At 38.2% G+C, this 22,910-nt stretch overlaps 1 protein-coding gene across 1 annotated transcript in view; it reads left to right on the plus strand.

Moving 5' to 3' along the window:
- The window catches only part of Rrp1 (Recombination repair protein 1), a 102,927-nt gene extending 90,045 nt beyond the window's left edge, over positions 1 to 12,882 (plus strand). The window contains exon 7 of the mRNA XM_090383814.1: positions 12,711 to 12,882. Coding sequence (XP_090239940.1) covers positions 12,711 to 12,828 — 118 coding nt within the window. The 3' untranslated portion in view covers positions 12,829 to 12,882. The remainder of the gene's footprint in view (positions 1 to 12,710) is intronic.
- Positions 12,883 to 22,910: the final 10,028 nt, after the last annotated feature.

Below are 22,910 nucleotides of genomic sequence, written 5' to 3' on the forward strand. Positions count from 1 at the left end.
GGAGCAATATGGCCTTAGTTGCTAATGCTCCTAAAAACCAAATAACAACAATAGCGACAGTTGATGAAACACCATTGTATGTGTGTGATCCTGAGACAAAAATCAATCCATTCAGTGGTGCCATGATGGATCACCATGACCCAAAAAATTTCACAGACAGAAATCTGCAGGGAAAGTGATGGGTGTGATATTTTGGGGATAATACTCAGCGAATACCTGGAAAAAGGCACCATCTTGAATGCTGGACGTTATGTGGTCATGTTGGACAAATTGCATGCTGCTTTGAAGGGAAAGAGGTGGGAAAAGTTGCCAAATGCATCCTTTTCCTCCAAGACAATGCTCCCTGCCACAAGGCCAGAATTGGAATGGAGAAAATTCGTGACTTGCAGTATGAAATCATTGAACATCCCCTTATTCTCCAAACCTTTCCCCTCGGTCTATTATCTGTTCCCCAACCTCAAAATGCACCTCAAAGGTACTACATTTAGGGACACAAGAGATGTTATATCAGCAGTAGAGATGGTTTGCAGACAAAAACTTCTATTACCATGGGATAGAATTGCTGCAGGAATGTTGCGCTAAGTGTATCAACCTTGGAAGGGAACCGTGTTGAATAAAATGACATTCATTTGCTACTGGCGCCATGTTTTCTTTCTGAGACCGGAACCTTATCGAAACCCCCTCATATATTCCTCTCCTATCGTCTCAGGGCAGAATTTCAGATGCTTTCAAATTTAACCCTAACTCGCAACTTTTTTTCAACATTAACCTATACTTGTTAAGTAAGTCTGCAGATTTCTTACTCTTAGTGTTATTGGTGTACAACAATATCACCCTTTGTGCCCTTAAAAGATGGTATCTGCTGTACAACGGCATCAACTTTTGTCCCTGCTAGACATAATACCACCTATCCTTTTTTGCACAATATATTTCTCATCTCCCTGACATTAGAGTCACCAACAGTAACTAGTTCCTGTGGGACCAGCACATTCTGCCCTGAAGGTTGCAGAATGTGTTGCCTGATGCACAAGTGTGAGCTCTGGCGTCGAGTTGGGCAGCTGAGAGTTTGATGGGTCTTCCCATTTCAGTTCCTTCGAGAGCATCTACCCTACTCTTCAAACTCTCATAGACACCCATCAGAACGCTGAGTTTTTTCACATAATTTATTGACACTCTGGCTCACACCTAGCACACACACACAAAGACATCCCCCTTGGCCAGATAGTGTCCTATTCTAGAAAGGCCTGTAAAAATTTCACAAGTTGCACATTTTTTTAGGCTGTGATGCATTGGAGATTTGCCCTCATCAGTTTCCCCTCTTGAGCCACAGCACTCCTGCTACTTTGTGCACACTACTTTACTGTTCTAGTCAATGCATAATTTCTGTTTAAATACGGTTTAATTAGTTAACAATGAAAATTAATAAGGTTAATAAATTTAATTGATTAATTTATTGTACTATACTTGACTGTACAATACTATACTAAGCTAATGCAGCGATACATATTCCACTATATAGCTTTATGTTATACCTTAGCTGCCGACCGGGCTAGCCGGGTGGGTAAAGTACCTGCCTAGCAACCCAACATACAAGTGTATTTGTAAGTTATTGGCGGCTTCCAGGGTTTCCCCTATATCCGCCGTTTGTTAGGCTTTTCGCCAAGTTGCCGGCTTAGAAAAGAAACTTAAAAGAGCATCTAAATATAAGAAATATATATATTACACACACAAAAAAAAAAAAAAAAAAAAAAAGTTTAAAGAATTTAAATTTTTAAGTTTTTGAATTTTGGAAAAAAAAAAAAACTTTTGCATCTGATAGATGAAATGTGTAATTAGGTGTGCATTAGTGTTATGTTTGCGTTGTGTGTTTGCCGGCACCTGGCATTTAGCAGTAGGGGGCTGTGGCAGGTTTGTGTTACAGCCCCTCACTCCCATCCCTAGCCACGTGGAGGCAGCCAGGGTCTACTTTTTCTTATGGGGACGCGGACTGGTCCGGTCCTGTGGTTGATTCTTTGGACTTCTGGTGTCCCGTTAATTTGATCCTGTGTGACCGGGTAACGCATCAGGGAAGGTCCCCTCAGAGTTACCAGGGCACACCTTTAGTTTTGTTTCCTCTTAGTAATTAAATATTATAATTAAAGTAAAATAAAATAATGTAAAATAAAGTAAAATAAAATAAATAGAATAAGGTTAAGATAAAGTAAAATATAACAAAACAGAGTAAAACAAAATAAATAAAATAAAATAAAATGAGATAAAACATAGTAGAATAAGATTAAAATGAAACAAATAAATCTAATCCATCTCTTGCAGGGCCCAATCCTGTCCAAGAGTGGTAGTGATGGCACATATTGTCAAGGTGACATGGCAAGAGATATACATTAATATCATTAATTATTGATTGTCTGATATACAGCAGCACGAACACCGCCATTCCTCAGACATCATCATTCTTTGTTACACATCATTAACATTACACATCAGGCAAGTTTTAGTCTCTTAGTTCCTTTAGTCTCTTTCCTTGGAGTCACTTCATAATATTTTTATATTTATTTGCTATATAATATTTATTATATTTCTTTATCTAACGTGATGTTTATCTTATTTTGTCTAGTCCCACTCTTGCAGGGCCTAATCCTGTCCAAGAGTGGTAATATGGTATTGTTTCATGGGTGACATGGCAACAGTCATTTCTGTGTATGTCAACTCTTGCAGGGCTCAATCCTGTCCAAGAGTGGCAGGACATGGTATTTCAATATGAGGTTATTTTTAATTAATTTTAATTTAATTCAACTATTATTAGATTAATTGATACTATTAATTGATTTATGGTACATTCAAAGTTCATGACCATCTCTATGGTTCTCTGAGGTGTCAGGATGGTAGTCAGTATGTCCTGTTTCCTTTGTCACCTGTTTGCTTGTAGTAGTGTCCTTTGTTGTCTTAGACCTGTACACTGGGTGTGTAGGTCAGCATCATGCCCCCTGTCTTCATTTTTGTTGTTTTCATTATCACTGCATTACTATTGTTCATGTGATACTGCTGTTTCCAGGATGATTTTCCACCATTACCCTCACATAGCAAGTGTTCCATAGGCTTAGGCAATGACAGTTTCATCTGGTCCTGGTGAGCCTGGCACAGTTACGGTATGGTACATTCAAAGCTTATGTCCATTTCTCCGGTTCTCTGAGACAACTAGACTGCAATCAACATGCCCTGTTCTCAGTGGCACATGTCTGCCTGTAGTGGATTATTGCGTTGTCTGGGACCTGGTCACTGGGGGTATGGGTCAGTGTCATGCTTCCTGACTTCAATTTGTTGCTTGTATTATCACAATCATTTCCTTTGTTCATGTATCTATGATGATTTCCACCCTTACCTATGTTCACTAAATGTCTTTAGGCTTTGGCAATGACAGGTTCGTTGTTCCTGCTGAGCATGGCACAGTTAAATTATGTTCCATCCATAGATTTTGATCATTTCTGTGGTTCTCTGGGTTGGCAAGACTTGAATTAACAAGCCTTATTTTCAGTGTCACCTATTTGTTTGCAGGAGAGCACTGTGTTGTCTGAGACATGAATACTAAGGATCTGGTCAGTTTCCTGCTCCTTGAATTTATTTTTGCTGTTTACAATATCTCAAAATTTCTTTTGTTCTCATATTGCTGCTGTGTCTTGGATGGTTTTCTCCATTTCCTATATTCTCTATATGCTCCTTAGGCATTGCCAGATTTTACTAGTCCTGATGCCATGGCACAGTTACATTATGGTACACTCTAGGTTTGTAACCATTTCTATGGTTCTCTGGGATAACCAGACTATAGTCAGCACGCCCTGTTTCCTATGGCACATATTTGCTTTTAGTATTGTTCTGTGTTGTCTTAGACCTGGTCACTGGGGTGTAGGTCAGTATCTTTCTCCTTATCTTTATTTTGTTGTTTTTATTATTGCAACATTACTTTTGTTCATGTAACATTGCTGTGTCTAGAATGGTTTCCACCATTTCCCATACTCATCATATGCTCCTTTGTCCCAGGCAATGACAGATCCAACTGGTTCTGTTGATCATTGCACAGTTTATTTATGGTACCTTTAAAGTTTGTGACCATTTCTATGGTTCTCTGAGATGACTAAGCTGTTGTCGCCGTGCCTTGTTTTCAGTGGCACATATTTGCTTGTATCAGATTACTGTGTTGTCTGAGACATGGACACCGGGGTATGGGTCATTCTCATGCTCCTTGACTTCAACTTGTTGCTTGTATTATCACAATCATTTCCCCTGTTCATGTAATACTGCTGTATCTATGTTGATTTCCACCCTTACTTATACTCACTAGATGTCCTTAGGCTTTGGCAATGACAGGTTCCTTGTTCCTGTTGAGCATGGCACAGTTGAATTATGTTTCATTCATAGATTTTGATCATTTCTGTGGTTCTCTGGGTTGACAGGACTGGAGTCAACAAGCCTTGTTTCCGGTGTCACTTATTTGTTTGTAGAAGGGCACTGTGTTGTTTGAGGCATGAACACTGAGGGTGTGGGTCAGTTTCATGCTCCTTGATTTTACTTTTGTTGTTTACAACACCACATCATTGCTTTTGTTCACATAGTACTTCTGTGTCTAGGATAATTTTCCTCCATTCCCTATAGTCATTTTATGTTCCTTAGGTTTAGGCATTGACAGATTTTACTGGTTCTAATGAGCATAGCCCAGTTACTTTATGGTAAATCATGGTTTGTAACCATTCCTTTGGTTCTCTGGGATAGCCAAACTGTAGTCAACATGCCCTGTTTCCTGTGGCCCATATTTGCCTTAGTATAGTACTGTGTTGTCTTGGACCTGGTCACTGGGGTGTAGGTCATTACCTTGTTCCTTGTCTTTATTTTGCTGTTTTTATTATTGCAACATTACTTTTGTTCATGTAATATTGCTGTGTCTAGAATGGTTTCCACCATTTCCTATACTCTCTATATGTTCCTTTGTCTTAGGCAATGACAGATTTAACTGGTTTTGTTGATCATTGCCCGGTTTAGTTATGGTACCTTTAAGGTTTGTGACCATTTCTTTGGTTCTCTGAGATAACTAAGCTGTTGTCACCATGCCTTGTTTTCAGTGGCATATATTTGTTTGTATTAGACAGTCAATTTGTGGTACACTCTTAGTTTTCATCATTTCTATGGTTCTCTGAGTTGGCAGGACTTGAGTCAGAAAGCCCTGTTTTCAGTGGCACATGTTTGCTTGTTGATGAGCACTGTGTTGTCTGTGGCATGTAGTTTTAGGTGTAGACTTGTGTGTTGCACAGGCTACTCCGGCATGCCCAGGAGGGCCCTTCTTCTCTTGAATGCTTTTGTTGCAAAGTTTGCTAATGCTTGGAATTTTTCCGGTGTTTCCACCACTTTTGGAAAATCCTCAGTGTGGTACACTTCTGTTTCAAGCTGGAATGGTTGTCTCAGGTCTGTGTAATTTATGCATTCCAGCATTATATGTTCTACTGTTTCTTGTGACCCGCATTTGCAGTTGGGAGAATCTGCTAACCTCAGAGCATGCAATCTTGCATTTAAGCTTCCATGACCCGATAAGAGGAAGGTAGTATATAGGCCTGGTTGCATCCAGGGTTTATTTGTTTTACTTATTTCCTGTGCCAGGGGGAGGAACTGGTATGTTGTTCTTCCTTTAGTGTCCTCTCTCCATTCCCTTTGCCATTGTGTGGTAAACATTTCTCTTAGTCTTTTTTGCTCTTCTTTATCTGGTACATTCGGATCTGTTGAGTATTCTGCAAATGAGTGTGGAATTCCTTGTCTCCTGTAATATCTTAAATATGTCTGTATGATTTCATATGTTACTGGTAATTTTCCGCATATTATCTGGAGTGCAGATGTAGAGATGGTTCTACATGCTCTGGATGAGGCCAGCAGAAAAATTCTTTGTGCCTGCGGTAGATATTTTTTTACTAGGCAGTGTCTAATGCTGGGTGCCCAGGCTCCTGCTCCATAGCATATTATTGGTAAGAATAGGCATTTGTAGTATATTGCCAGAGTGGATGATGTTATGTTCCATTTTTTTCTTGCAATCCTTAGTAGTTTTCCAGTTAATTGTTGGGTTCTGTTCCTTAGGTATTTTGCATGTTCTACAAAGTTTAATTTTTCATCTAATATTACTCCTAAATATTTGTACTTTGGTTCCATGCTTATGCTTTGTTCATTAATTTTTATTAATGGTGGTCTGTTTCTGTTGAGCTTTCCCTTGAAAAGGACTTGTTTTGTTTTTTCTGCTGACAGTTCTAACTTATTTATTGTACACCAGGAGTTTAGGTCATTTAGTACCTCTTTTGCTGTGGTTTCCAGCTGACGCCTTGAGTTGCCATGTAGGAGCAGAACAAGATCGTCTGCGTATGCTATTTTAGTTGTTTGGGGGAAGTCTTTTGCGAGCCACTCATCAAGGACCATGTTCCAGCAGGCTGGGCCAAGAACAGATCCCTGTGGGCAGCCGCGGGTCACCTGTCTTGTTACAGAGCATGCTCCACTTGTGACCACAAGGTGCCTGTTTGAGAAATAGTCTGTTATCAGACGATAGATCGGAATTGAGACCTCTGCCTCTCGAAACCTCGCCAGCACACTCTGCCACCATAGGGTGTCAAAGGCACCTTTGAAGTCTACAAAGAGACCTAGGACGTAATTAAATTCCGAGGAAGTGATTGTGTCTAGAACTTGTTTGATTGCTCCCACAGCCGACTTGCCAGGGGTGAAGCCAAATTGACAGTGTGAGGAAAGATTTTTTTTAGTATAGTATTGTAGGAATCTGCCTACTATTAGTTTTTCTAGAACTTTACCTATGACAGAAAGCAGGGCAATGGGGCGGTAGGAGGAGGCTAGGTTTGGGGCCTTGTCAGGGTGTTTGATTAGCACTTTCAGGTTTGCTGTTTTCCAGGGCTCAGGAAATATGCCCTCATGTAGGCATTTATTAAAGAGGATTTCAAGTACTGTGCTATTTTTCTTCCACAGTCTTTTCAATATTGTTACTTCTATCAAGTCCATTCCTGGGCACTTTCCATCACTAAAGGAGAGTATTGCCTCATTTATCTCCCCATGTGTGAAGTCATCTTCTCTGTCTGTTGCTCTGTATGCCAGGTGTTGCATTCGGATGGCTGTCTGTGTTGGGCTCTCAGGGTTTGCAATGTCTTGTTTTATAATCCCATCTAGGATTTTATTCACTGATTGTTCCCATGTCAGTGTCTCGCTTTCTGTGGAGCTTATAATGGAGGAGAATACTTCTCCTGGGCGTGTTTTTTCAAACACTAGCCTGTAGACCAGGCCCCATGGGTCTTTTGCCAGTGTACTCTCTACCAGCCTTTTCCAGGCTAACTGTTTTTCTTTATGTATGTCACTGCAATATCTGCGTCTGGCCTCTTTATATATCTCTTCAAGTCTTTCTACTTGGTCATGTGGTCTGTGTGTTCTCCTGGCTTTTTTCAGATCTTTTCCTTCTGGATTTTTTTTACTGCTTTCCTTAGGATTGTCAGGTCATTTGTCCACCAAGGCACCTGGTTTTCTTTCCTCCGTTTTTTCTTTATTGTGTCATTGCATATTTCTGTGAGCAGTGAAATTACCCTTTCCACTGTTTGTTCCGTTGGGAGCTGTTTTATTGTTTCTAGGAGATTGCTGGTGAACCCATCTGCCACTTGTTTGTCAAACTTGTCCCATTTTATTTTTCTTGTTTGATATCTGGGAATATCCTGGGTGATTCTGTTGCCATGAGGGTTCTGCATTGTTGAGTAGGTAAATGTGATCACTGCGTGGTCACTTGTTGACCAGTAAGGATGGACTTTCCAATTTGTTATTGCATTGGCTAGTAATCTGCTGGTGAGGGTGACATCTATATACGATTCTCCTGATGCTGAGGAGAATGTTGGTGGGTGTCCCGGGGTATTGTGCACTGTTAAGTTTTTTTGAAATGATCAGTTCTTCCAGAAGCTCCCCTTTTGTATCTTGATTGGGGCTATTCCACAATGGTGAGGATGCATTGGCATCTGCCATTATTAGTATTTGTTTTCCAGGGAGAGTATTTAGGACTGCCTCTATGAAGTTTATATATGGTGTGATATCTTGGTTTCTACCTGGGCATCTCATGTATATTGAGGTTGCGTATATTTGCCCACATGGGCCCTCTAGGCAGGCTGTTGCTGCATATTTTGTACATAGACTGTTTATTTTGGTCACTGTTATATTTGGATTTATTATTGCTAGTGCAGCCCACACCCTTGTTACCGCTCCTCTCCCCTCTCCGTCGGTTGATGGTTCCGCTTGGATTATCCTTGTGTTGTGTGGCAGTCCCTTTACTTTATCCCTATAGTTGTAGGGTTCTTGTAGGCCAAGGATATCTAACCTTTTGTCTAGGGCTATTTTGGTGAGATCAGAAGTCACCGAGGCCGAACGTTGGCAGTTCAGTTGGCAGAAGGTTAAATTTTCACTACTTGTGTTATTATTGGTGTGATTATACATAATTGGTCTTTTGTTTGGTTAACTCTTGGGCCCTTACAAACTCTGGGCATGTGTGATCTCTGTAAGAGTGATTGCTTTCTCTCTTCCGTGTTTTGCAATTTGAGCATGTTGCCGGTCCTTCCGGCCTAGGGCAGGAGGCCTGTTGGTGCCCGACCTCGCCACAGTGGCCACGTGTGCTCATCCTGCCTGCAATACTTTGCTGAGTGCCCGTATGCCAGGCATTTGAAGCATCTGGTTGCCACTAGAAAGTCTTTCAGGTAATGCACCGACCACCCTATGTATATGCGCCCATCTTTGATTAGGCGCATACGTATGCGTGGTGAGACCTCCAGTATCAGGTGTTTGTTGTTCTTTTGCCTGGCATTAATTCTGAAGCGGACTTTAATTTCATTTGTAAATTCCTCTAGGGAGATTTTGGAGCCCTCAAAGTTTTTTTCATATAAATCTTCCAAGAATTCATTGTCTGGAAGATCCTTATTTATATCATATACTATTATTGTGGGATTTAGTTTGCGTGGGGAGTCAATCTTAAAGTTGTATTCCTGGAACTTATTACATTGTTTTAGTTTGTTTAGGTCGTTGAGTGAGGCTGTCTCTATTACCACTCCTCTGTCTCTTAATTTCCTTATCGATTTGATTTTAATATTTTTGAAGTCTTCCTTGAAATTGCTTGTAATTGTGTTGCTGACTTCTTCACTCGTTTTTAATTTACTCTGGTCGTTTGGTTTCACCAGGACTACGTGCTTGATCTGTGTCCCTGATGGAATTAGGTCCTGATCTGGTTTTCCTTCTACTTTAGCCGCCGTTACATTGGCATATGTTGCCACTGGTGTTGATGTGGGCATAGGTTTTTCTTTCATTGTTTTAAGTCTTTCTATTTCTAGGGATGATTGTATTACGAGGTTTTCGACAGATCCCCATATTTTTACTAACTCTATTACCATATTTGCTGTTACGGTTTTCCCTTTTTTGAAAACCTGTAGGAAATTAGTTTTTAATTCCATCAATGTTTCTAAATTGGTTTCACATGTAGGTTGGTCCAGTCCGTTTGTGTCGTTTATTATAGTGTCATCTTCTTTTCCCCTTGTTTGGGTATTAGGTAATTTTTTTCTTAGTTCAGTCGCGATTTCTGCTAGGGGGTCATCTGCCCCTTTTCTCCTTGGTGCTGGGGTCAGGTTTCCTGGCATCGCAGTTGTGGAAGTTGATGTGTCGCTACTAGTTGAGGTATCCATTTGTTCTGGTTTCCAGTGCCTGTATCCGAAATCAGTTATTATGCTGTTTTTGTGGATCCAGTGCTTCCGCTATAATTTTTGTTGTGTTGGTCCCAGGGCTTTGAAATTTCCTGGGTGTGTTGGTATCGGCTAGTAGATGCCAGATATCAATTTTTTTCCTTGTTTGGCTAATTTGGGGCCGAGTTATCAGCTTTAGAAAATTTTCCCGCTTGGGGGCGCTGTAACTTGGGGGGGGGGTAAAATTTCTTTCCCCCTTCTTGCGGCCTAAGTTTCAACTCCGTAATACCCCTGGGGGCCGAGTTATGGTTAGTCTAAGTTTCGCTCTTAAATACGGCGATGTTCCTGTGTCCGGGTATATGTTGTCATCTCGTTGCCTCTATGACTGTTAGACTTAAGCAGGGCAGCAATTCCGGGGCTTCTATCTCTCTCTGTGCTCCTACTATAATTTATTCCCTGTACTTGTTTCCTCGTACATTTTCCTTTGAAGATGGTGATGTTCATGGGTGGGGGATATGTGGTATTCCTGGGTAGTTGGGATCTGTTTTAGGAGGCCTCCTGCCAAATATCGGCTCAATCGGCCCAATGGTTGATTTGATATGAGTTTGATGGTAAGGATGGTGATGTTCTTGTCCTTTTCTGTATGTTGTGCGTCTATGTGATCGGGTTAGGCTATTGGGGGGCCTGGCCCAAGTATCAGCTGAATTGACCCAGTATTCCTGGAGTTATTCATGTTTAGTTTCTGGGGTGACGATGTTCTTGTCTTCCTTGTCTGTGGTATTATATGCTAGCCCGTATGTGGCTTTATCAATCACGTGTGCAGCTCCGTTCCCTGCTCTAACAAATGCAGTCCCCAATTGCCCGTATGTTCACTGCCGTTGTCAGTTGCTCTCTTCCCGCCAATTCCTTTGTTTGGACATTGGGGAAGAAGGCAGTATGTCCACCTGGGTTGTTATTGTTTTTGTATGTAGACCGCGTGGCCGACGGAGATTTTCTCTTTCCGGCATCTGATCACGCTATTTCTATTTCTGAGGTGTCCCCAGAGTCACAGACATTATCCCTGGTGTTCCAGAATATACAGCAATATAAAATTAATGCCATAACATATAGTTTCGTTGTCAGCAATTTCCTATATATCTGCTGTATAGCTTCCCATGTTAAGTCTATAGGCCAAGCAGATATTCCATACGATTTTTTTTTTTTTTTTTAATTTTTTAATTTTAGTCTTACGACGCTAGTTATTGCTGACAGCAATTAAAAAGTACCCTATATCACTAACCTGTTGTTCCTTCGTCCGTCCGATATCCTTTTATATCCGTTTGGCCAGCGAAATCAACAGAGAGAATGAAAGGGAGATTGGAGAAGTGACAATTGCAATCCCTAGCAACCCAACAGTCGCGGGTTCGAATCCTGCCTCGGGCTTGGATCAGAGTACTGCAAAAACCTTGGGAGGTGCATTATGGCCACAGATGCCGATGCGCCAACAACTACCAAAAAAAAAAATATATATATATATATATATATACCTTAGCTATCAAGTTCGAGATATACACTCAAGTTATGCTATTCCGTAACGATCACAATGTTAAATTAGTTATATCCTTAGCTAAATAGAAAAGATATATGCTCAAAAAGTGATTAAAACCTTCAAAATACTTATTTGTTACGATTAAAACCCTACTAATTTTCTGCACTACTGGTTACTCTATGATATTTCCACCAAAACACTGATACAATAGCAGTGTGAGTAGCAAGTTTAACTTATCTATTTAACTTACAAAATCACTAGCTAAATTTAAAAAATAAGCTAATTAATGCTACTAAGCCTATTTAATCTCTTTGTAAAACACAAATTAATACGTTAATTAATCAGAAATACAATAAAATTCTTAAGAAACTTATCTATTTGCAGCAGCTCCAGAAATCTACATCTTCACACCTATAGTCTCATTACAGGGTTGTTCAGTGAATACTACTGCAAGCGGTAGAAAAGTAACCAGTTTCCGTTTGGATTATTCACTGTAATGTTAATTTCACTTCACTGAAAGCCACCATCAAAAATATTGATAAAGTATTGATCAACTTTACAGTGATAAAACCACATGAAACAAAAGTCACTATCAGCAATGTAATTCAGTAAAATTAGCAATTATATACTGCAAACATGTTTAATCTTTAAAACTTACACGCAGCCTGCTTTTTCATCTTGAAAATAAATTGTCCTCTGCATATTCATAAGTTTATAAACTCTGAAAATCAGTTACTGCTATACAGCTAACGGTGACTTTACTTGCTATTGCAGAGCTTAATGCTATATATTCTCAGCAAAATTATTAGAAGTTTGAAAGACTGTCTTGTCCTTTCTGTTTTTGTGTCCAGCTGGATATAAACTGTTTAATGAAGTGGTGTTATTACTCATAGCAGAATAAACTTTGCAGCTTGCATGCAACTTCTTTACAACTGTTTTGTTTGAATGTTGTTACTGAGGACCATAAGTGTGTCATATTTTTAACAATTGTCCTGTGGTGAAACCTTTGTTTGAAAGTAGGGCAATACCAGGGAAACTTGTTGTGAAGACAGACTTTGTTCTGCTGTGAGCATTAAGACTATTGCATTAACTAAGGATTTAAATACTGCTAGCTGCAGAAACACAAAAGGACACAAGAGACCTCCAAACCTTTTATGAAGTACAAAACATAAATTATTTACTCAAAGTATAAAGCACTGACTAATTTGTTCACAGGAGTACACAACTATATTAACATCTAGGAACTCATTGGCTGAAGGATTTAAAAGCAATACAAACACTACATTTGAAATGTCCGGGTGAGAAATGCTATAAGCTAAAATTTTGAGGATGTATTTTCAGTGAATTTTCTGTGAATAACATTAAATTCGAATATAAGAAGTTTTATAAGTTAAAATAGATAAGTAACCTTGTAAATTAAATGAAATGTTAATTTCCTGTAATTTATTTTATTACAGGCGACTGGATTATTTCTTGCTGTCAGAACGTCTAAAATCAAAGTTATGTGATAGTTTAATCAGAAAGGATGTATATGGTAGTGATCATTGTCCAGTCACTCTTTTAATTGCTTTCTAAAAACTTCAATTATTCTATATAGATGTTTTTATTTTATGTTATCTAAATCTACAAAAAAAAAAAAAAAAAAAAAAAAAACACGAACGATTGTCTTTTAGTACAACTTAAATTCAGCCTCATTAAAGACATCTGTGTGCAGTAGATGTTATATTTTAAATGTAAAAAAGGAAGATTAAACAGCTACTCTTGTTTTGAAATTTATAATGTATTCATGTTTGTCTACTGTATATATGTGAAATTAGGATTACTTCTATTTCCGGTTTGTTGGAATGATTTTCAACTTGTATTATTTTCAAGTTTTATAATTTCTTAATTTAGGAACATTTTTTAAGATAGATCAAAATTCAATTCCTAGATGAACACAATAATTTGGAAAGTTTGTAGAATGACCTAATGTATTATTCAGACAATTCTGAAATTTTATGTATAGGAAGTGTTGCTCAGCAGGGTATGCTTTGATAATAGTATATAGCTGTTCTAATAGTAAGTTTTTTTATTTCTTCTGTAAGCCGTGTCTTTTGAAAATACCAAATTGGAGAAATCTGAAATGCCATTATCAATATCTGTATTTGAAGGGCATGCAAGCAGTAGAGGCCTGTGGTGTTCTATTGATGATTTATCAATTTGCTTATAGAGAGATCATTATCCCATTGTATATTGTAAGACCATATGTGGCATACTATGTCATGGAGACTTTACCTAACAAAATACATCAGGCTTCTTCAAAGGGCAAAAGAGGAGCAGCCCACTTGGCAAGATTTGCAAAAGGGCACCCTTATGAGGAAAGACTTCAAATGTGTGAGCTACTGAGCTTGTTGACAAGGTACCTTAAAAGAGAGGCTCTGAGAGGAGATATAAAATCAATGGAGAAATTTTTTACTATTATAAATGATGATTCCAGAATTAGTGGCTATGAATTTGAAATATGGCCTGGACAAAAAGATTTAGACTGAAGCTGATAAGTTGTAAATAAGTTAACTCAATGGGTAGTTTGAGATGACAGCGTGGGAAATTCAAAAGTCAGCTGGATAGGTAGCTTTTTGATTTTTATTTTATTTTATTTATTATTATTTTAAGCCCATGGCTTTCTTGCACTATTATGGCTGATACTCTAACATTCCACTTTTGCTAAGTGTTATGTAAATTTTATTAATGGAAGAAAGCTATGGAAAGATGAGTACTGATTGAGTTTCTGTCAATTCAGAGAGTAGCAGCAGTGGAAGAAATGCAAAATCGTCAAATGACTGTTAAACATATTTCTCAGTTTCCTGGAATATCTAAATGCAGTGTGTGCTCATTGATTATTTTAAGTTAAAGGGTTTCTTTTCAAGTGATTTCACAAATTTTAACTAAAATCCAGAAAGCCTGCTGTGCAAGGACATTGGAATGCATTTTATCAAAAGGGCTGAATACTTTTTTTTTTTTACCAGTTTATAACTTTAAATAAGACATGGGTACACTTTTGACCACGAGTCCAAGTGTTGAAGCTGACCTGGAAACACATTTCTGCTATCTGAGAAATTGTCTGTTATACACTCAGTAGGCAAGGTGATGATACTCTTAAACACAGTTAATAGTGAAATTGCATAAAGCCATCAAGGTGGAGCAGTGGGAGAAGTTGCACTCTGGTAACCTTTTTCACCAAGACAGTTCATGAAGTCCACTGTTGCAATGTCTGCTACTGCAGGTGCATTTTCAAAATCCATGATCACTATTTCTCAGACCTGGGTTCCTAGTGGCATTTTCTCCTCTCCAAAACAGATTTTATCTGAATGAAGAAGTGGTATGTGCTAGGAGAGACTGTACTGCAAAAGACAGTGTTGAGGGGTATAAAGGATTTGAGAACCACTGAGAAAAGATCCTTGCTGTTCAGAGGAACTATGCTGAACACAGAAATTATTTTCAAAGCCTAATTTTTTTTAACCATTCTATGACCTTTTTGAGCAATTCTCATACATGCACCTGTAGCTGTTCATGTACAAGGGGCAGATGTATACAAACATTAGACATTGTTGGGCATTCATACAGAAGTAGTAATAATTATAATAAACAGCACATAATCAAGTGTAAGGATTCTGTGAGAGAGCTCAGCTTTGTACTTTCTATCCTTCATAAATGGAACAGGATCAGTATTAAGAGAATTAATAAGGACTAGTGATGGTCCTAGTCGTCAATACTCTTAACCCTAACTGCTAAAAGCTGGTTGTGTTATATTCCACAGTTTTTCTCAAACTGGGGTCTGCAGACCCCTGGGGGTCTGTAGGCCAATTCCAGAGGGTCTGCAAAATGTTCAGAAGGGGGTATCAAGTAATGTGTTTATATATATGTAGAGGTCCACAAACTTTTTTTTTTTTTTTTTTTTGATGGGGTCCGTAGATCTCAGTAGTTTGGTAGCTGCTGTTATATTTAATACTATTAACATTATTGCTTGACCATACCTGAAATTAGTACTCCCCCAAAAAAAATTTAATTAAATCAATAAAATAAAAACCTCTATTCTCAAAATTGTAATGCTAAATTCTCTTACTGAATAAATTCATCCATAATACTCAAGTATCCCACTCCATATTTCAATTTATCATTCTGTCTTAAATTTCCTTTTGATTCTTCCATAGTATTTTGAAATTATTTAAACCTTTTGGACCTGTGGTGACTATTCTGATTTCTTTGCATTTCCTTTTTTCTATATTTTTCTACACACACATTTTTGTAAATGTTTTGCTAATCTGTGGATTAACTTCTTAAAATGTACTTTATTTCATTGATTGGTATAATGACACTTTAAATTTACATTTATTCTGAGTGTTCTTGTTTTAAGCAGTGATATCTGGGTGTTTTGAGGTGGATTTAAACTCATCAAATTTTTCTTTGGCACACATTCTAATTGCTCAGCACTAACATTTTGATTATACTCATTTTTATGTTTACATTGTTCAAGCCCTAATAAATGCAGTGCTCTGAGTTATTCTGTTTGTGAACCTGAGTTGAAATTGAATTCTATTCCTTCATCACCGTAATATCTGAAAATGGCAATTTCTGTCACTTCCACTTATTTTGTGTCTGCTGTTTGTGTATGCTAAGAATTGTTCCAGTTGTAGTTCCCTAAGTTCTCATACTAGATGCATGTAAGAGACCATACTAATGGTTTTTTTCCCCTCTAAAACCTCCATGAGACCAGGCAAGAGGAGAAAGTGGATTCTCCATGCCTAAACCTACATTTCTGTGTGTATATTTTCCCTTCAAATTTAAAATGCTAGGTTCTGATGCTTAGCATTTAAAAATTTCAGATTGTTATTAGACAAGATTCTGTTTATGTGCAGTATCCTAACTTCTCATCTTCACCTTCCAAATCTTTCTCTGATGGAAATATGTTTTTAATTTTATGGTGGTGAGGGAACAGAATTTAGTTCTCTCGAACCTTCCAATGAATATACAAAAGGCCATCATCAGATCATTAATGCGCAGAAAGAAAATTTGGGGCATTCATATGCATATGAATGTCCCATTGCTTTTAATTTAAATTATTTGAAAATAATTGGAGGTGAAAAGTAACGTTGAGAGAGAGAGAGAGAGAGAGAGTGAAAGTGTGTGTGTAATTGTAAAGATACATTGATATATAGAAATATGGGGAAGGACTGAAGCATTATGGATGAATTTAGTGAGTAGCAGAATTTCAAATTGAAATCTCAATGTTATAGGCATGAAATTGGGGGGGGATGCAAATTTGGGTATTTTAGGGCTTATATATGCTAATGGTATTTAATATAACATAACTAGTTTTTAGATGGGTATGCTTGTTCTGCTTGCTTAGCCACTAGATTCTCAATCCCTTGTGATTTCATCAATCTCTTAAAAAATATATCTACTATCTTAAAGATATCCAGTTTGTTGTTGTTAGTTATGCATGTTATCAAGAAATTAGCAAAGCTTTCACAATGTGATGATTTGTTAATAAAGGTAATAATCATTGTAGTATTAAGTGTCTTAATTAACAGTTAACTCTAAATTGAAATTATTTGATGTCACAATTAGGGAACTGCTCTTTTTTTCTTTTTTCATTTTATTTATTTAATCTTAATATATAGCTGTTTGATAAATTCATAGTTTTGTCTGAATAATTCCTCCCCTAATCATTAATATGTTATTTCCTATATGATTTGCATATAATAAAACTTATTTATCTTTGTACTAATTTTTTAAAACTCTTAACAGTTGTTAAATTGTGACAGTTTTCTGGGCTTTGTGGAGAACTGCACGAAGCCCAGAAAAAGTGCATGCAAATACACACACAACAGACTAGTGGTCTCCAACTTTAGAGTAACCAAGATCTGTTATTTTAAATTGCATTAAATTCATTTACGATGTTACTAAAGATCTACCTTTATTCATTAAATTGTTTTACAATTGTAAAGTGAACATAATTGTAGTTTTATTATAGTAATTATAAAAATGTATATTTTTACTTATTTCTAGAAAATAGGTAGGTATTTTTTACACATTTCTAAAAATCTGCAACTTCTTTTGATGAAAGAGGAAACTCTAATTATAAACAACTTGCAAGTGAAACTACTTGGGTTTCATTTTGAAAAATCACAAAGTTTAAATTTTATAATTCTCTGAACAATAAAACATATTTAACGATAAATATGACATTTATTTGCGCTAAAATAAAATTCCATTAATAGTGTGGCATTGGAGGCAAATTGCTGCTATGGATAAAGGGGTGGTTGAGGGGGATAAGACAGAGAGTGGTAATTAATGGACACTGCTCATCATGGACTAATGTTATTAGTGGAGTCCCTTAGGGTTCAGTATTGGGTCCTTTATTGTTTTCTGTATTTATAAAACATTATTTAGCGAATTAATGAGAGCTTTGACACCACATTTTATACGAACTTCAGAAGATTCTGGTGTGTGAGTTAATAGTGCAGTTTGAATGCTTTCACTAAAATGTTTGTCCGTTAACATATTCATTGCTTCCTTGAATGCAAATATGTAGATTCAGATTTTAACCCACTTGGAGAGAGAACTACCCTACTTTTATAACTTTGTCTTCCACATTAACAGAAGAAAAACTGGATATTTTGTCAAGTGACATTCATTGGAAGCTGATTAATTCAGCCATAGTGACAAGAAAGCCCAAAAATATTTTTGCCCTTTCCAATCCTGAGTGACTCCATCCCAAATCGAAACCATCATTGGAAAAGCCAGCAGTTAAAGTGTTAAGTTAGTGTGATACTTTCTTTTGATAGCATTGTAAGATTTGTACAATCATGTTAAGCTAATGAATAAAGAGTAGGAGACCGGCGGAATTACTTAACAAGTACAGGTCACTGATGAAAAAAAGCCGTGAATTAGGGTTGAATTTGAAAGTGTCTGCAATTCTGCCCAGACACGATAGGAGGGAGTATATGATGAGAGCCCTGTCGATCAATTCGGCCCTGGAAAGATTGTGCAGGGCTCAAGGGGTAAACGTTTTTCAGCCTGGTCTGTACTTGTTAACAGGGGAGATTGCTTCTACAGGGATGGGATACACTTAAATAGAAAGGGTGCAAGAATGTTTGCTGCTCCTATCGAGGCAGTGTTAGGTCGGTCGGAAAACTGCTAGATTGGGGGGTACAAGGACTAATAGATTAACAGTAGCCACTGGCAGAGGAGAAAGTGATTCTTGCACTCCTTCAATTGGAATGAGCAGCAGCCTGGAAAATAAGATGCAGGATATTTAAGAGACTGCTGGGAATCATGGGGGTACAAGTGAACACATGGGTTGTGTTAGGGTGGCTAAGAGGAAGAGCAGGTGCATGTATACTTGCATGTACACCAATGCTAGGAGTTTAGTAAATAAATTTGATGAATTTGAGGTATTGCTCAAAACATCAAAGGCAGATATTGTTGGGATTTCAGAGACGTGGTGTCACACAGATATAACGAATGCAGAACTGGAATTTGGGGAGTACAATGTCTACAGAAAGGACAGACAGGATAGGAAGGGAGGAGGGGTTATGCTGTTAGTTAAGAAACACATAAAATCCAAGGAAGTGAAGCCAGTCGACATCGCTGGACAGTGCAGTGTCGAATCAGTTTGGTGTGACATAAGCATTGGGAGATCAAAATTGAGAGTAGGAGTGTGCTATAGGCCTAATGACTCTGATGAGTATAATAAGAAACTGTACAGAGAAATAGAGTGGGCCAGTAAATCAGAGAGTCTTATAATGGGGGATTTTAATTTCCCAGATATTGACTGGAATTTGGGGGCTGGTCACTCACACACTAGCAAGGCTTTTGTGGATTTATTGGATGATTGTTTTCTACATCAGCATGTTCGGGAGGCAACTAGAGGGAGTAATACTCTTGATTTGATTATCAGTAGTGATTCTTCATGCATTAAGAATCTGCAGATAAATGAACCACTAGGTGACAGTGATCACAGTGTGCTGAAGTGGGATTTACTCAAAGAGGTAACTACCATTAGGGGTAAAGGGAAGGGTTATTGCTTCCGTAAAGGCGACTACGATGGACTGAGACAGTATTTAAATTCTATACAGTGGAACCAACTGACGATGTTACCAACAGCAAATTCAAAATGGGAAGGAAGCATTCAAAGAACTTATCTTGGAAGCTACTAGGCTTTACATACCAACTAAGAAATATTGTTGAAGGTTTAGGCCAAAATGGATGTCAGATGAACTAATGAGGCATATGGCAGAGAAGAAAAATGCATGGGATACTTACAAATTAACACATGACACAGAAGCATATGATAGATACAAGTTGATATGCAACCAAGTTACAAAGGAGGTTAGGCAGGCGAAGGCAGATTACGAGAGATCCTTGGCAAGGGATGCGAAGAAAAACAGCAGAGTTCTTTACTTATGTAAACTCTAGAAGGAAGGGGATGAATCAGATTGGTCCACTTGATATCGATGGGTCAACTGTTGATAACCCTGCTCAGGTAGCTAACAAACTAAATGAATATTTTGCATCGACATTCACACATGAGGAGTTATTCAGCGAGGGGAATGCCAGAGGTGTACTCAACTCTAGCAGTAAGCTAGAGAATCTTGTAATAACTGAGAGTAAAGTGGAGGAGAAACTGTTGAAGATAAACACAAGAAAGGCACCTGGGGTGGATGGGATCCATTCAGTTATATTAAAGGAGGCAGCAAAGGAAGTAAGCAAACCCTTAGCCATAATTATGAGAGCTTCCTTGGACTCAGTGGAGGTACCCATGGACTGGACTGGACATGTGCAAATGTGATCCCACTTCACAAGGGAGGATCAAAGGCTGACACAAGTAATTATAGACCTGTGAGTTTAACTTCTGTTCCTGGAAAATTAATGGAGGCACTGGTTAAAGAAGCACTGCAGAATCATCTAGACAAGACTTCAGTTATAGCTCGGACACAGCATGGTTTTGTTAAGGGGAAGTCTTGCCTGACCAATTTGATTGGATACTATGATGCAGTTACAAAAGAACTGGATGCAGGGAATAACTTTGATATTATATACTTGGATCTTAGAAAGGCTTTTGATACTGTTGCACATGGAAGACTGCTGCACGAATTGGAGCAGTGTGGCATTGGAGGCAAATTGCTGCTATGGATAAAGGGGTGGTTGAGGGGGATAAGACAGAGTGGTAATTAATGGACACTGCTCATCATGGACTAATGTTATTAGTGGAGTCCCTTAGGGTTCAGTATTGGGTCCTTTATTGTTTTCTGTATTTATAAATGATATTGATGATGGTATATCAAGCTTAATGTCCAAGTTTGCAGACGATACGAAGGCTGGCAGGGTTGTCAAGGACACTACGCTGCTGCAACAGGATCTGGAAAGGTTGAGCAGATGGGCTGAGAGGTGGCAAATGAAGTTTAACATTGACAAATGTAAAGTACTACATATGGGAAACAGCAACCCCAGAGCAACGTATCAACTCTGTGGTACTACACTGACAGTGGTAGAGAATGAAAGGGACCTGGGGGTGGTTGTGCAGGCAGATATGAAGTTCTCTGAGCAGTGCAGACGGGCTGCAAGAGTAGCTCATGGTGTATTGTCAATGATATATAGGAATTTTTCTAGCAGGGATAAGGAGGTGATTATTCCCTTGTATAAAGCAATGGTCAGGCCACACCTAAAGTACTGTATACAGGTCTGGAGGCCTCATTTCAAGAAGGATGTAGAGCTGCTGGAACGAGTACAGATAAGGGCAACAAGATTAGTGAATGGAACAAAGGGGTGCTCTTACGAAGAAAGGCTTAAGTTTTGCGAATTACAGTGTCTGGAGACTAGGCACCAGCGAGGTGATCTGATAGAGGTGTACAAAGCCTTGAATGGTTTGAGCATGCTCAATGCTGATGGGATTCTTCCTCTTGCTCAGAATAATCACCTGAAAGGGCATAAATTCATATTGAGAAATGACAGATGTAGGATAGATGTGCGGAAATTTGCCTTTAGCCAGCGGGTGGTTGGTAGGTGGAACAGACTTCCATCCCTTGTTGTGGAAGTTGATAGCCTAAATAAATTTAAGGCTCAGCTGGACAGGTATTTCGAACGAACAGAGGGGTGAAGTGGAAGTGGTTATTTTTTATTTATTTATTTTACTTTATTTATTTATTTTTTTTTTTTTTTGGCTGATGCTGCATAAGCTTGCTTTCTTGCATCAAATGCCTCTACTAATGCTAATGATTTCACCTAAGTCATGTTTATTAATGAACTATAAGAATTTCTTTCAACCAGAAAGTCTAAAAATTCTTGATTTTAATTGAATGTCATTTTGCATGGAAATAGCCTCCATTTGAAAATTTTCACCTTTTACATAGTATTTCCTCAATAATTACTGACAAGCCACTTATCTCCTCAAAAAATGGATTTGCCACAATTATTTTTTTTTTTTACAAAACTTTTAAAAACATCTGTTAAACACAACACTGATCTTTTAGGCAATCTCCAAAAATGATTGCACATTCAATACCATTGTTTTCCAACAATTTTGACCATTTCTTATTTATAAACATTAAATCAACCAGCCAGTTCTCATCAGGTAGTTCTCTTTATTTGATTCTAGGAATGTTCTTATCTCTGGAAGATCTATAAGCTTTTGCAAGACCTTTCCTCTGCTTAGCCACCTAACTTGTGCATAAAAAATGTGTTCCCCATAGCTATCATCAAGTTCATCTAGAAGAGGATTGGATGTGTGGTGCTTCAGGTTTCTTTCTTGAATTGAGAAGCACCTCCATAGCCAGGTGGGCAGGAGCAGCAGTGCGTAGTACACGCTTCTTGATTAGACCAGAGTTCGAGCCCGTGACCACCAAATACAGAGAATGCAGAAAGGTCAGGGAATGACCACCGCATATCCCCGGAGCAATATGGCTTTAGTTGCTAATGCTCATAAAAACCAAATAACGACAACTTGAATTGAGTTTGCTATCCTTACAACTTTTACATGAGTGAAATCTGCAATAGAATCTCTGGGTGAATTGTGCAGTGATATGCAGTGAATGGGGGGAATGCAGAATCTTCATTACAAAGAGTAATAAACCCCTTGTGTCCACTAATAGCCGGTGCACCAATAGTAGTTAGACAGGCCAGCTTATCTATTGGCAAAGGTTCCTTATACAGATACCTCTTAAAAGTATCATAAATATCATCTCCTCTAACTCTTCCTTTCATTGAAATGACTGAGCATCTATATATTTAATAAAGAAGCAGTTTTCTTTACTCCATCAGTGTGAACTATAGGCTTAAACTGATTTGGCTGGAAGTGGTCTCAAATTGAAGCTATTTCTTCTTAAGTGTGCACAGAGTTTTTAAAAAATTCCGAATAGTTTTATTTTACGGAATGGGCCAGTTTTGTAGTTCAAAGTATTGTATGTAAAAGCGGTAACCAGGGTTTCCTCTATATGCCACCGAGTCACCTAACGGCAAAGTGCCAAGGCCAGCATTAAAAAAAAAAAAGAGAGAGAGAGATCTAATGAAATGTATGTATATTAATGTGTGTTTTATTGTATGTTGCAAGTCGGCACCTGGCATTTAGCAGTCAGGGGGCAGGAGAACAAAGGCACCCCGACTCTCATCCCAAGCCA

Source organism: Mastigoproctus giganteus, chromosome 1 (genome assembly GCF_048544385.1).
Source record: "Mastigoproctus giganteus isolate SK-2022 chromosome 1, ASM4854438v1, whole genome shotgun sequence".
NCBI classification, from domain to species: domain Eukaryota; kingdom Metazoa; phylum Arthropoda; class Arachnida; order Uropygi; family Thelyphonidae; genus Mastigoproctus; species Mastigoproctus giganteus.